The sequence below is a fragment of the Plutella xylostella genome, chromosome 11, assembly GCF_932276165.1.
Source record: "Plutella xylostella chromosome 11, ilPluXylo3.1, whole genome shotgun sequence".
Lineage (NCBI taxonomy): Eukaryota > Metazoa > Arthropoda > Insecta > Lepidoptera > Plutellidae > Plutella > Plutella xylostella.
The window spans coordinates 2,846,376-2,858,993 of NC_063991.1; the positions used below are offsets into that span (position 1 = coordinate 2,846,376).

At 41.1% G+C, this 12,618-nt stretch overlaps 1 protein-coding gene across 1 annotated transcript in view; it reads left to right on the plus strand.

Annotated features, from left to right (window-relative positions):
* The window catches only part of LOC105387938 (endoribonuclease Dcr-1), a 95,392-nt gene that overhangs the window by 3,638 nt on the left and 79,136 nt on the right, over positions 1-12,618 (plus strand). Inside the window, 2 exon segments of the mRNA XM_048624301.1 lie at positions 2,495-2,643; positions 11,494-11,653. Coding sequence (XP_048480258.1) covers positions 2,498-2,643; positions 11,494-11,653 — 306 coding nt within the window. The 5' untranslated portion in view covers positions 2,495-2,497.

Here is a 12,618-nt window from a genome sequence, read left to right on the forward strand (position 1 = left end):
AAGTTGTGCAAGAATATGTCTACCTCGAGCAGACTTATCGGCTAGGCGAAGCAACTTCGACAAGCAGGCTGAAGGCGCATCCAACTGGTTTGGGCTGCATTCGGAAACTTAGTCACATATTCTCCTCGGCCATTCCTCAGAGCCTGAAGACAAAAGTCTTCAACCAGTGCGTCCTGCTAGTGATGACGTATGGTGCTGAGACGTGGACACTGACGGTAGGACTGGTCCACCGATTTAAAGTCGCTCAGCGTGCTATGGCTCTCCATAGAAACCCCAAGCATAACTCTCTAGTTATGCTTGGGGGTTCTCTGATGGATCGTATCAGAAATGAGGTTATCCGTCAGAGGACTAAGGTTACCAACATAGCTGTCAAAATATGCAACCAGAAGTGGCAATGGGCTGGTCATATCTGCCGAAGAACCGATAACCAGTTCTAGTAGACGAGTTCTCGAGTGGAGACCACGAACAGGCAACCGCAGCGTGGGGCGCCCTCCTGCCCGCTGGACTGACGACCTTAGGCCGGTAGTAGTTGGATGAGGAAGGCCGAGAACCGAGTGTTGTGGCGCTTATTGGGAGAGGCCTATGTCCAGTGGATGATTAGTGGCTAATGATGATGATGAGAGAATTAACCATAATAGACATTGAATGCATAAAGTTAGCGTTATTAATGGTGTTTCATACTCAATACTAATTTCTTTGTATCAAAACTAATTTCGTTGGCGCAGAATGCCAAAGAAATCCAAAGAAATTATTGCCAACGAAATTAGAAATCATCACTTAAAATTTATTTTTACAGAAAGCTGATGTACAATTGGAACCTCTTATTGACACGTGCATACTGTTTGAATAGACATACGTGGACAAAAATATGAATGCAACAAAAACAAATAATGGCATGAAAGTAACAATCGAAGAAATTAGGCACTTACCTGACCAAAACCGGTTATGGCGCAAAAAAAAAATAATTTCGTCATACTCCGTAAAGTTACGCTTCTCTGCTCCTGGTCGAAGATAGTGGGGGACTGAAGGGTGAGGGACGCATGGTGATTATGTCCGGTGATCGTTTAAACGCAGAGTAGGAAGACGGTATCGTTACGCCAAAGAAGTTAGTTTTTTTTCTCGGACAAAATTGAATGCGTTATATTTTTGAAAACTAAACCTAAGAGTGAATAGAAACCTAATTTACAGTTACCATAAGTATCTGTTATAATGATAACATATAAATCATAAGCTTATTTTACTTTAAAAAGTGAGTTTTTCTTGACCTAAAAATAAAATCAAGTGAAGGACGCGCCAAAGAACTTATGATATTGAGTTTTAAAAATTCATTGTCGCTTTCTTTATAAATTTATGCATTACATTACTAATGTATAAAAACGGTCACAAGATACATTATTAAAAAAAAAATACATCCTGGTATAAAACTATCATTTTCATGTATTTTATGGCTTGGACATACCTAAATCGCGTCATTTGAGAATCACCCAGTCCGTGCCTACAGCATATACTGGTATTAATTTTATTATTATGAGGCATGGGAGAACGAAGATATAAGTGCTGAAAGATCAAGTCTTTCTACTGTAATGACTGTAATAGATGTTACCCTCGAGCTAAAAATTGTTTTTAAAAGTGTTCCCGTGGGGATTCCTGGATAAAAAGTATTCTATTTTACTCCGGGATAACGGGAACTTGAATAGAATAAAATAATTTTTGAAATTCGTCTCTTTATAAACATAGGTTTCTGAGTGTGAAATGTGCAAAAATAATTATAATATTATTTGCATAAATAAAATCATGTAATACATTTTGCGATGCACTATGTATTGGTAATCCCATGATTTACATTATAAAACTTATTTTGCGGGTAATATTAATCAAAATCATATATAACAAAAAATAAAAAATAATTAATTAACTTTTGAACCCTAATATCTCAAGAACCCCATGGTTTAAATTTTTTTAAATATTTTTCCCTGATAGTAGACATTTTTATCAATAACTTAAAATAGGTTTGGTTAGTGGCTTCTAACTTACGCAAAGCGGGTCAGATTTCGCCATTCTTCTTTATTTTATCACCTTTAAAGTATGCTCCTTCAGAAATGATACACATACTTACTTAATCCAATCATCATTTTTAAAACGCTCTTTCCAGAGTTGTGTTTAGTACTGACGGTGGAATGGCGTAGTGGTTAGTGGCCCTGACTGCTATGGCCATCCGACCCCAAGCTAGGCAGAACCTGTGTTATGGGTGTCGGACAGCTGATATATCTACACAAATACATAGATAGATAGATACTAAATATAAATATCAACACCCAAGACCCGAGTACAAATATCTGTCTTTAAACAAATATCTGCCCCAGCCGGGAATCGAACCCAGGACCTTCGGCATAGCAGTCAGGGCTACTAACCACTATGCCATTCGACCGTCGTTGAATTTTGAATTGTGTGGTAACCTAACCTAACTATTAATTTGGAACCCTCCATTCCACAGACCATGGACACATGCAGTTTCCGCTTCACCGCCCCGGAAGGCGGCGCGCGACTCGCCACCACGGCCGGCGCGACCAACACCATCGCCACCGACCACACCGCGTTCATAGCTACAAGGTTGCTGCATGAGGACGCTTATAAGATACGCGGGTGAGTGTGTTTTTGTGTGTCAGTCAGTTTTTGAGTTACTTTAGTTTAATTTACATACTTTTTATGAGATAAACCCACTGTATTCTCTGGGGGTGAGTATGTCTAAGCCCAGTCAAGTCATGTAGTGAAATGGATTAACATTTTCCCTAAGGTCTAAACTGCCTTCTTAATCTTGAACCCACCTAGTTCACTGCAAGTTAGTGTATTGATATCATGTATATGTGTCATGACTACTCATGACTTACAAAGGAACAGGATCACATGAAACTATAATAATGATAGCAGTCATTCTTAAGATACAAGATTTAAACTTACGTCTACTTTATCAGTATAATCATAAGGGCCTGTGTCCAAGAGATTAGGGACATGAGAAATAAGTAGATCATTTATGGTTTGATCCGTATATTGAGTACTAATTTCACTTCAATCGCGGGAACGTGCGTTCAGTAGCGCGATGGTTGGAGGTCTGCTGTTGGGTGAGGCTTGAGGTGAGGGGCCGGAGGGGCGGCCGCTGAACCGGCTAGCCGCGTCTACGTCACGGCGTAGACATCCTCCCGCCCGTTGAAGGCTCCTTGCCTTCAACACTCGTCGTCTGGTCGATGGAGAAGGCAGATGCGGTTTAGGGCCCTTCTCATGATCCCGTTGGTGGTGGATATGTCGGCCACACGTGGGACGCCATCAGGTCCAGGGAAGATCTGGTGCACGCGTCCGAGGCGCCAGTGGAGAGGAGATGTGTCTTCCTTTAGCAGGACCAGATCGTTGAGCTTGAGTTCGTTGGACTTGACTCGCCATTTGGTACGCTGTTGAAGTTGAGAAATATACTCATTAGCCCAGCGCTGCCAAAAATGTTGCCTTAGTTGTTCCAGGCGTTGAAATCGGTCTAGGCGATTGAAGTTGATGTCAATCAAGCTCGGAGTGGGTAAAGACGTCAGCGGCCTGCCTATTAAGAAGTGTCCCGGGGTTAGGGCTTGGAAGTCTAGAGGAGAGGTGCTTAGGGGACATAGGGGACGGCTGTTGAGTATGGCTTCTATTTGGGCAAACATGGAGGATAGCTCCTCAAACGTAAGGTGGTTATTGCCTAATATTCGCTGGAGGTGGAACTTGGCTGATTTGACACCAGCTTCAACCAGGCCGTTGAAGTGAGGAGCGTATACAGGTGAAAACTTGAACTCTATGCCCTTTTGAGCTGCAAAGTCAGCAATTGAGTTCTTGTTGGAATTGAGGAAGGTACTGATTTCTTTCGCTGCCGAAACAAAGTTTTTACCATTGTCGCAATATACTACGCTAGGTAGGCCTCGTCTAGCAATAAATCTAGACAAAGTCATAATAAAGGCATCCTTTGTTAGTTCACTGACTGTTTCTAAGTGGATACATTTAAAACGAAAACAGACGAAAACGCACAGATAACATTTTGTTATCTTGCATCCTCGGCCCTTACGATCAGTGATGTAGAATGGACCAGCGTAGTCGATGCCGACAGTGTTAAAGGGATAGTCCGCTTGAAGGCGCTCGTTAGGTATGTCACCCATAATGTTAGACATAGGTTGCGCGTTGAAACGACGGCAGACTATACATTGGCGAGTGACCTTTCTTGCTAGATTTCGACCACTAATAGGCCAATATTCTTCTCTCACGGATGCAAGTAGGTGAGAGGGGCCGGCATGAAAGAGAAGTTTGTGTTTTTGCTCAAAAATAAGTTTAGTCAGATGATGATCAGCCTTTAATAAAATTTGATGTTTTTTATCAAAGGGGTAAGTAGAATTTGAAATTCTTCCTCCAACTCGAAGTAGTCCATCAGTGTGGATAAAGGGGTTGAGGGAGAGAATTGAACATTTTGCATGTAAAGGTGTGCCTGATTTTAATTGATTAATTTCTTTTGAAAAGGACTCTGATTGAGCTATTTTAAGTAGAATGTTGAGTGCAGCTTTTAGTTCAGTAGATGTTAATGGATCAATAATTTTGTTGTTTGGATTTCTACAGTTATGTATAAATCTCAAGATTGTTGCGTAGACTCTTAGTAAATGTGATAGATTAGAATACTTTGTAAATTCAATTTTAGGCGCTGAAGGCGCAGCCTCCCCCACGATAGCGGAGTACGCTTTCAGTTCAGGTACGTCTTTGGGTATAGAGACGACTTGAGTAGGCCAATGAGATTCTGGTTGAGATAGAAAGGTAGGTCCACGCCACCAAAGCGTAGATTCATTGCTTGACTGGGGATCGATACCACGTGATGCAAGATCTGCTGGGTTTTCAGACGTATGAATATAGCGCCAAGAAGAAGATTTGGTAAGCTCATTTATGGCGGCTACCCTATTCGCAACAAATGTCATAGTCGCGCGCTCCGACTTCAGCCAGGCAAGTACGACCTGTGAGTCAGTCCAAAACACTTGACTGTCAATAGTACACCTTAGGCCTTTAGTAACTGCAGCGCTTAACTGTGACCCAAGTAGTGCAGCGCAAAGCTCAAGGCGTGGGATCGTCGTCGGTTTTGTTGGAGCTACGCGAGCCTTAGCAGTTAGGAGTGCGGTATGGATCTGTGATTGGTCATTGTACGATCGAAGATAGATACAAGCACCATAAGCTTGTTGGGATGCATCGCAAAAACAATGCATTTGTATATTTATAGGGTTGTCAACAAGCACTCTTCTATTTATTTCTAAATTTGATAGTTCATGAAGTGGATTGGAAAATTTGGACCACGCGTTTTGAATTTCTTTGGGCACTGGAGTGTCCCAATCACATTTTAGTTTCCATAGGTTTTGCAAAATTATTTTAGGTTTAATGATATAGAGAGATAGTAATCCGAGAGGGTCGAATATTTTAAATGTAGTCGATAAGATAGATCGTTTTGTCGTTTCATTAGTTTTAGGTATGTGTTGAACTTTAAAATGTAGTTGATCTGAAGTAGGATCCCACCCAATCCCTAGTGTGCTAGTGGAGTTGCTTATCATTAATTTATCTTGCTCTAGAGCTTGTGATTTTGATGGAAAGAGATCAGGTAAGTTTGAACGATATTTTCTTAGGTGAAAGCGGCCCCGTTGAAGTTCTTTCGATACTGAGCCTTGAATTAGCCGCAGCTCTTCTTCTGTGTTTGCGCCAGTCAGTAAATCGTCGCAGTAAATATCGTTTTGAATAATAGTTTTAATGCTCGGATTCTCGCACTCTTCGCCAAGTTGCCAAATGCACCGGCTTGTTAGAAAACTAGCACTAGCGAAACCGTACGTTACCGTATTAAGGCGAAGAACTTCAAGTGGGTCGGTTTCATTATCACGCCATAAAATCAATTGATAGTTACGATCAGTATCCCTAACCAAAACTTGACGGAACATTTTCTCCATGTCTCCGGATAGGACATATCTGTAAAGTCTGAATCGTAACAAAATGTTGAAAAGTGAATCCTGTATAGACGGTCCTATCATTTGAAGGTCATTGATTGATAAACCGGAAGTGCTACGCGCGCTTGCGTCAAATACTACGCGTAAACGAGTGGATTCACTCTCTTCTCGCAAGACTGGGTGATGTGGTAGAAAATAGCATTGACTGTAAGGTGGGATATCGGTAGGTGATCTAGAGAGATGGTGGAGAGATTCATACTCATGTATAAAATCTGAATAGAGCTCTTTTAGTTGTGGCTGTTTTCTAAAGCGAGATTCTAGATTGAAGAACCTCTTTTTTGCTAAGTTGTAAGAATCACCTAGACAAGTACTGGGATCAGTACGTAAAGGCAGAGCTACGCAGAAACGCCCATCATCATCTCTTGTAGTATTAGATAAGAAGTGCCTTTCACACAGCGCATCTTCTTTAGATATAGGTTTAGTTTCAGGTAAACTTTCCAGTTTCCAGAATTTTGTTAGGTTTTCATCAATTGATTGTAGTGAGTCATCTTGACGAAGAAAGTTACATAGGGTAGTTTTATGTTTTTCATTAGGTTTGGAATTAGATTTAATAGGTAGTGGTCCCGCGATAAGCCAACCCAGTTTAGAACTCCTAAGAGTTAAGTTGCTATTCGCTAGAGGGAGCTGTTTGGATCCTAATATGTCCCAAAACAAATCCGCACCAATGAGCATATCAACTGTTGATGGTTCAAAGAAAGTGGGATCTGCTAGTTCGACATTAGGTAGGTTTAGGTAGGATGTGTCCACTGCATTTTTAGGCAGTCTATCGGAAATTATAGGCAATACTAGGCAATAGGTCGTGACATTGAATTTGGAGTCACGAGATTGTAGGCTCACAGCGCATCGCTGTGTATTTAGGTTCAAGGGAGTGTTAGCGATACCAATAATATTTATATCGGAGCTTTCGGGTTGTAGGTTAAGTTTGTCTTGAACATGCTTGGTGATGAACGTTGACTGGCTGCCGCAGTCTAGTAACGCTCGAGCAGTTATGCTTTGGTTGGTATTAGGATTTGTTAATGTTATCATTGCAGTACATAACAATGTTTCGGTTGAGGAAAGGGCAGACATTGCAACTGATTGGTTAGTTTGTGTGTTATTATTATTATTAGGCGTTATGTGTAGAAGTGTGTTGTGTCGTTGTTTGCAGAATTTACAATGACCTAACAACTTACAAACGTTGGCGGTGTGACCGCTCTTTAGGCAATTATTGCATAATTTATTAGAAGAAACAATTGAGTTTCTTTCACTGGGACTCTTGGCCCTGAAGTCCGAGCACTCATGTAGGAAGTGCCCCCCCTGACACAAAATGCATGTCACGGAATCTTTAGACTGGGACTGAGATGGATCTTTAGTTGTAGTAACATTGAGTACTTTAGTTTGATTTTTGGAAGAAGGAATTATATTATTTGGTTTGGTAACTTTGTCCTGCCTACCTCTGTTAACTGTCTCGAGGACATCGGCCCGATTTTTCAGAAACTCGAAAAAGTCTTGTAGTGTAGGTATTTCAGGTAAAGAATTCTTTCTTTCCTCCCATTTAAACAACGTACTGTTATCTAATTTAGCGCTAGTTAGGTACATAATCAAAACGTCCCAATGTTCGGTAGGTAGGCCTAGTGTTTTTAGAGCTCGTAGATTTTTATTTATGTGGTCAATTACATAACGCAATGATTTATCCGACTCACGAATGTTATCAATACTCAATAATGATTTAAGGTGGTTAGCTATCAGCTGTCTTTTGTTATCGTAGCGACTGCATAATAATTCCCACGCTTGAGAATAGTTTTGGTCGGTAACTTCTAAGTTGCAAACGACTCGAGCTGCTTCACCTTCCAGATAGGATTGTAAATATTTAAATTTGTAAATATTTTTTATGTTTTCGTTTTTATGAATTAAAGATGTGAAGGTTTCTTTAAACTCAAGCCACTTGAAATATGTTCCGTCGAAAACGGGAATATTAATTACCGGTAAACGGAAGCCCAGAGTGTTGTGATCATCGTGGTGACATTGGGAATGGGAAGTACATGAACTGGCTTGATCATCATTGCTAGGAGGAGTATTATTTTTTATAATATCTTGGGCAGTTGCAATACAATGGTAGAAATCTTGTTCCAACAAATCCCGGGTTGCTAGTTCAGCATCTTGACTACTATAGTTCAGAATCTCAATCTGACCCTGCAGCTCATCAAACTCGATAAATAAGGCTTCGAATTTTGATAGTTTCATCACTAATTTGTTTATTTCAATAGTAGAAATGTTTTGTACAGGTTGCAAAATGTCTAAAGTATTTTTAAATTTGGTAATGCGGCCTTTAATTGAACTACGTTTGGCCATTAAATCTTTAACATCGGTACTCATTGCGCCTTTTCCGTCCGACGCCATTATGTGATGAAACTATCAATAGAAAATTATTAGTTAGGTATTTAAAATTGTTACGGTACGCTCCTGACTTCAGCGGCACGGAGATCAGCTGGGGCTCGGCGGTCAAGGTCAGCGGCGCGTGGAGGGGGTCAGTCTCGGCGCGCGACGCGCGGAGTGCACAGCTCCAGGCTTGGCCCGCTGCGGGCTGATAGGTATGAGCCGACCACTGGAATAGAATGTTGTTCCGTCTAAAGCGAAGCAAAGCGAGCGAATAGAAAGGTGATTTGGTAGGATGCGAGATAAGAAGGTTGAATAAACTGTAGGTAACAAATTGAAGAAGATAGGTCAATGGATTGGGTTGATCAGCTGTTATAGATTATAGACATACAAGTTATAGGTGCATAGGTAGGCCTGTATGTGAAATAGTTAGGTAGGTTGGTAGGTGATAGGTTTAATTGAGTAGAATTTAGGCAAAGCTAGTGCAATGTAAATAGGCAATCGATATGGTCAAATACCGGTTGTAAGCATTGCATTAGATGTAAATAGGTTTTATTTAGTACGTAGGTACCTAATTGGGTAAGATAAGATTGAGTGTAGCTTACGCGTATTTATAACTAGCAAATAAATAGTGAAAGCTATGTACTTATAGGCAAAGTGAATTTTCTATAGGTAGGAAATATAGAAACGATTTATAATTAAGTTGAAAGCAAGGGTATTAGGTAAGTGCTCAGTAAATGTAATTAGAACTTAGCGTAATGGTTTCATTTGCTTACTGTAGACTTGTACTACTTTGTAGCTTGAAAATTTTGAATACTATAAGAAGTAGAATTTAGGTAGCAATAGTAAGAGAACCTAGCCTCCAGTCTGCACAAGTAAAAACCACAGGGAAAGGAGTAGAAAGAAATAGAAAGGAACGGGCTCACTCGATTAGGCAGGCGAAGCGTTGTCTGGTAGTGGCAACTTCAACTCCTCGTAGAATGGCTCCGCGGGCAGGTAGGTGTGCAGGCGTTGCAGGTAGGTGTTCTCCAGGTATGCCTCTGCAGTAAGGTGCCTTTCCAACGTTCAGGCTCCTCGTGGTAGAAAGTTAGGTAGGTTATGGCTTCTCGTGTTCGGAGTTAGGCTCTGCGCCCAGGTAGGCACGTCAGCAGCAGCAGATTGGTCTTGATTGGTCTTCCTGACGACGTCCAGTGATTTAGGCAGTAGGTAGGTAGTGGTATCTCCACTGGGTGCAGCAGGAATCGACTCGAAGTGGAGGTTACAACGTGGTTGCTTGTTGCGTAACCAACGTGGCGGCTGCCGCGCGCTCCGGAATGTTCGTCTTGCTGCGTAGTTTATAGTTTGACCCGATGATTTCTAGTTGCAGGTCCTGTCACGGTCGCCACTTCATGTCCAAGAGATTAGGGACATGAGAAATAAGTAGATCATTTATGGTTTGATCCGTATATTGAGTACTAATTTCACTTCAATCGCGGGAACGTGCGTTCAGTAGCGCGATGGTTGGAGGTCTGCTGTTGGGTGAGGCTTGAGGTGAGGGGCCGGAGGGGCGGCCGCTGAACCGGCTAGCCGCGTCTACGTCACGGCGTAGACAGCCTGTTTCACAATTTCTGGTTAATGGCTACCTGTGGGATAAAATACATGCTGTCCCTTTGTGTGATTATGTTTTAAAGAGTGACAGCAGTCTTTTACGCACGCAGGTAGCTGTTATCCAGACATTTGGAACCAGACCAATCTCATTTTCCACTGATCTATACTTTGACATTATAAAATTTAATTCGATTCCTCAATAGATTCTTATTCATACGAGGGCGATACCGAAATGATCGGGAATAGAAAAAAGTACAAAGATATCATAATATTATTTACTTTTATTGTTTTTCAAAGTAGTCTCCGTGACATTCAATGCACTTTTTCATTCGATTAAACCAATCATTGAAACAGTAATTCCAGTCTGAAGTGGATACTGTCAAAACAGCTGATTTGTAAGCTTCGACCGCCTCTTCTGGGCCGCTAAACCGTTGACCACGTAGCATATCTTTAATTCTTGGGAATGTAAAATAATCATTGGGGCTCAGATCAGGGCTATACGGAGGATGGTCCATCAACTCCACGTTTTCCATATTTAAAAACGTTCTTGTTTTGCGAGCGGTATGAGAGCTTGCATTATCGTGGTGAAGGATTATACGACGATTCGGGTTAGTTTTACGAAGTTCTCTTACGACTTCCGGCAAACAAACTGTTGTGTACCAATCAGCAGTAACCGTCCTTTGTTCTTGTAATGGAATCGTAGCCACATGGCCAGTTTTCGATACAAACGAAGCGACCATTTTTTTCGACACGCTGCGTGAGCGAATAACTTTTGTTGGCTTGACCTCACCTTCGAAGACCCAAACTGCCGATTGATGTTTTCTTTCGGGCTCATATGAATAAATCCACGATTCATCACCAGAGACGATATTGTAGACAGCATTTAAACTGCCTCCATTGAACCGTTGCAGAGCAGATCGACACCAATTAACACGAGCCGACTTTTGTTCCTGGGTCAAACGGTGGGGCACCCAGCGTGAAACTAACTTCTTGACACCCAGTTCTTCATGTAAAATGGTTTGAATGGCTGTCATACCAATGCTGAGAGAAGCCCGAATCTGCTCGTATGTCACATGTCTATCTTCTTTTATTAACTGGCGTACAGCATCGATGTTATCTTGTGTTACCGCTGTTTTTGGCCGACCAGTAGAAGGGACTGTGGACGGCGAAACTCAGAATACCAACGATATATAGTCGTTTTACTTGGTGCTTCAAGTTTATAAATAGAAACAAGCTCGGCGAGACATTGTTCTTGAGATAAACCTCGACGAAAGTTGTGAAAAATTATTGCACGGAAATGTTCCCGCGTAAGCTCCATTTTTTACACCGACTTGTCAAATTCAAATGGTCAATACTCTTTTATTTTTTACTTTTTTTTAAATTCGAAAATGGAATTATGTTTGTAAAAACACTACATTTGATACACCAAAAAGGTTTCACTCTAATTTATTCCTAAGTATTCTATTCCCAATCTTTTCGGTGTAGCCCTCGTAACCTAACTTCCCCTCCCCAGCTCCCTACTAGACGGCTACAAGCGCTCAGTCTACGTCACCCGGCGGTCGCGCGTCGCGTGTGTGGCATACGACCTCAACATACTGACGGATCTACTAGTCACCGCCGCCGTGGACTATGAGGATGTGTATGATTGGCACGCCGAGATGGACAGTAAACAGGTGAGAGCGGGATAGCTTTAGTATTTGTACCTTGACGACCGAATGGCATAGTGGTTAGTGACCCTGACTACTGAGCCGAAGGTCCCGGGTTCGATTCCCGGCTGGGGCAGATATTTGTTTAAAGATAGATATTTGTACTCGGGTCTTGGGTGTTGATATTTATATTTAATATCTATCTATCTATGTATTAAAAAAGCACAAAACAAATACAGACTACAGAAGCATAACACAATATCTCAATGTAGAGGCTAAAACTGCGACTTCTCAAAGCAATCAATCTAATTAGCAACTATCAGCGCCTCCTTTATCTCTATCTACCGAAAACATAGAAATAATACAGAAAAATACCGGAAAAATATCGAAATCAAAACCCTCTCCCAATCCGGCTGGTCACCGTGGGGGAAGTAGACCACAACCCTCCATGAATCATCAAGTCGAATTGAATGAAGTTAAAAACAAAATAACACTACCGAAATTAAATAATACAAAAAGAGACTCATATAAGCAACTACAATTAAAGATATGCACCTACAACATACGCTCACTCAAACATCCATCACGTATCATAGAGCTAGAGAATGCTATAAGTCAACTGAATTGGGATATAATTGGACTGTCGGAAATTAAGATAGAAGGTGAAAAAATATTAGAAAAAGACAGATATATCTTAATGTACGGAGGCAAGAAAAAGGGAAGAAATGGCGTAGGTTTTATGATCAAGCCATTTCTAAAAAAACACATTGTTGATTTTAAAATATTCTCAGATAGAGTTGCGAGACTAGACATCACATATGGACAAAAAACAATAAGTCTAATCCAAGTGTATGCCCCAACAGAAAAATCTAAAAAGAAAAATAAAGCATGTAGAGAAAAAGAGATACAATGTTTTTACAACGACCTACAAAAAGCCTTGGAAAACACAAAAAGACATACACTCGTAATGGGCGACTTCAATGCTCAGATTG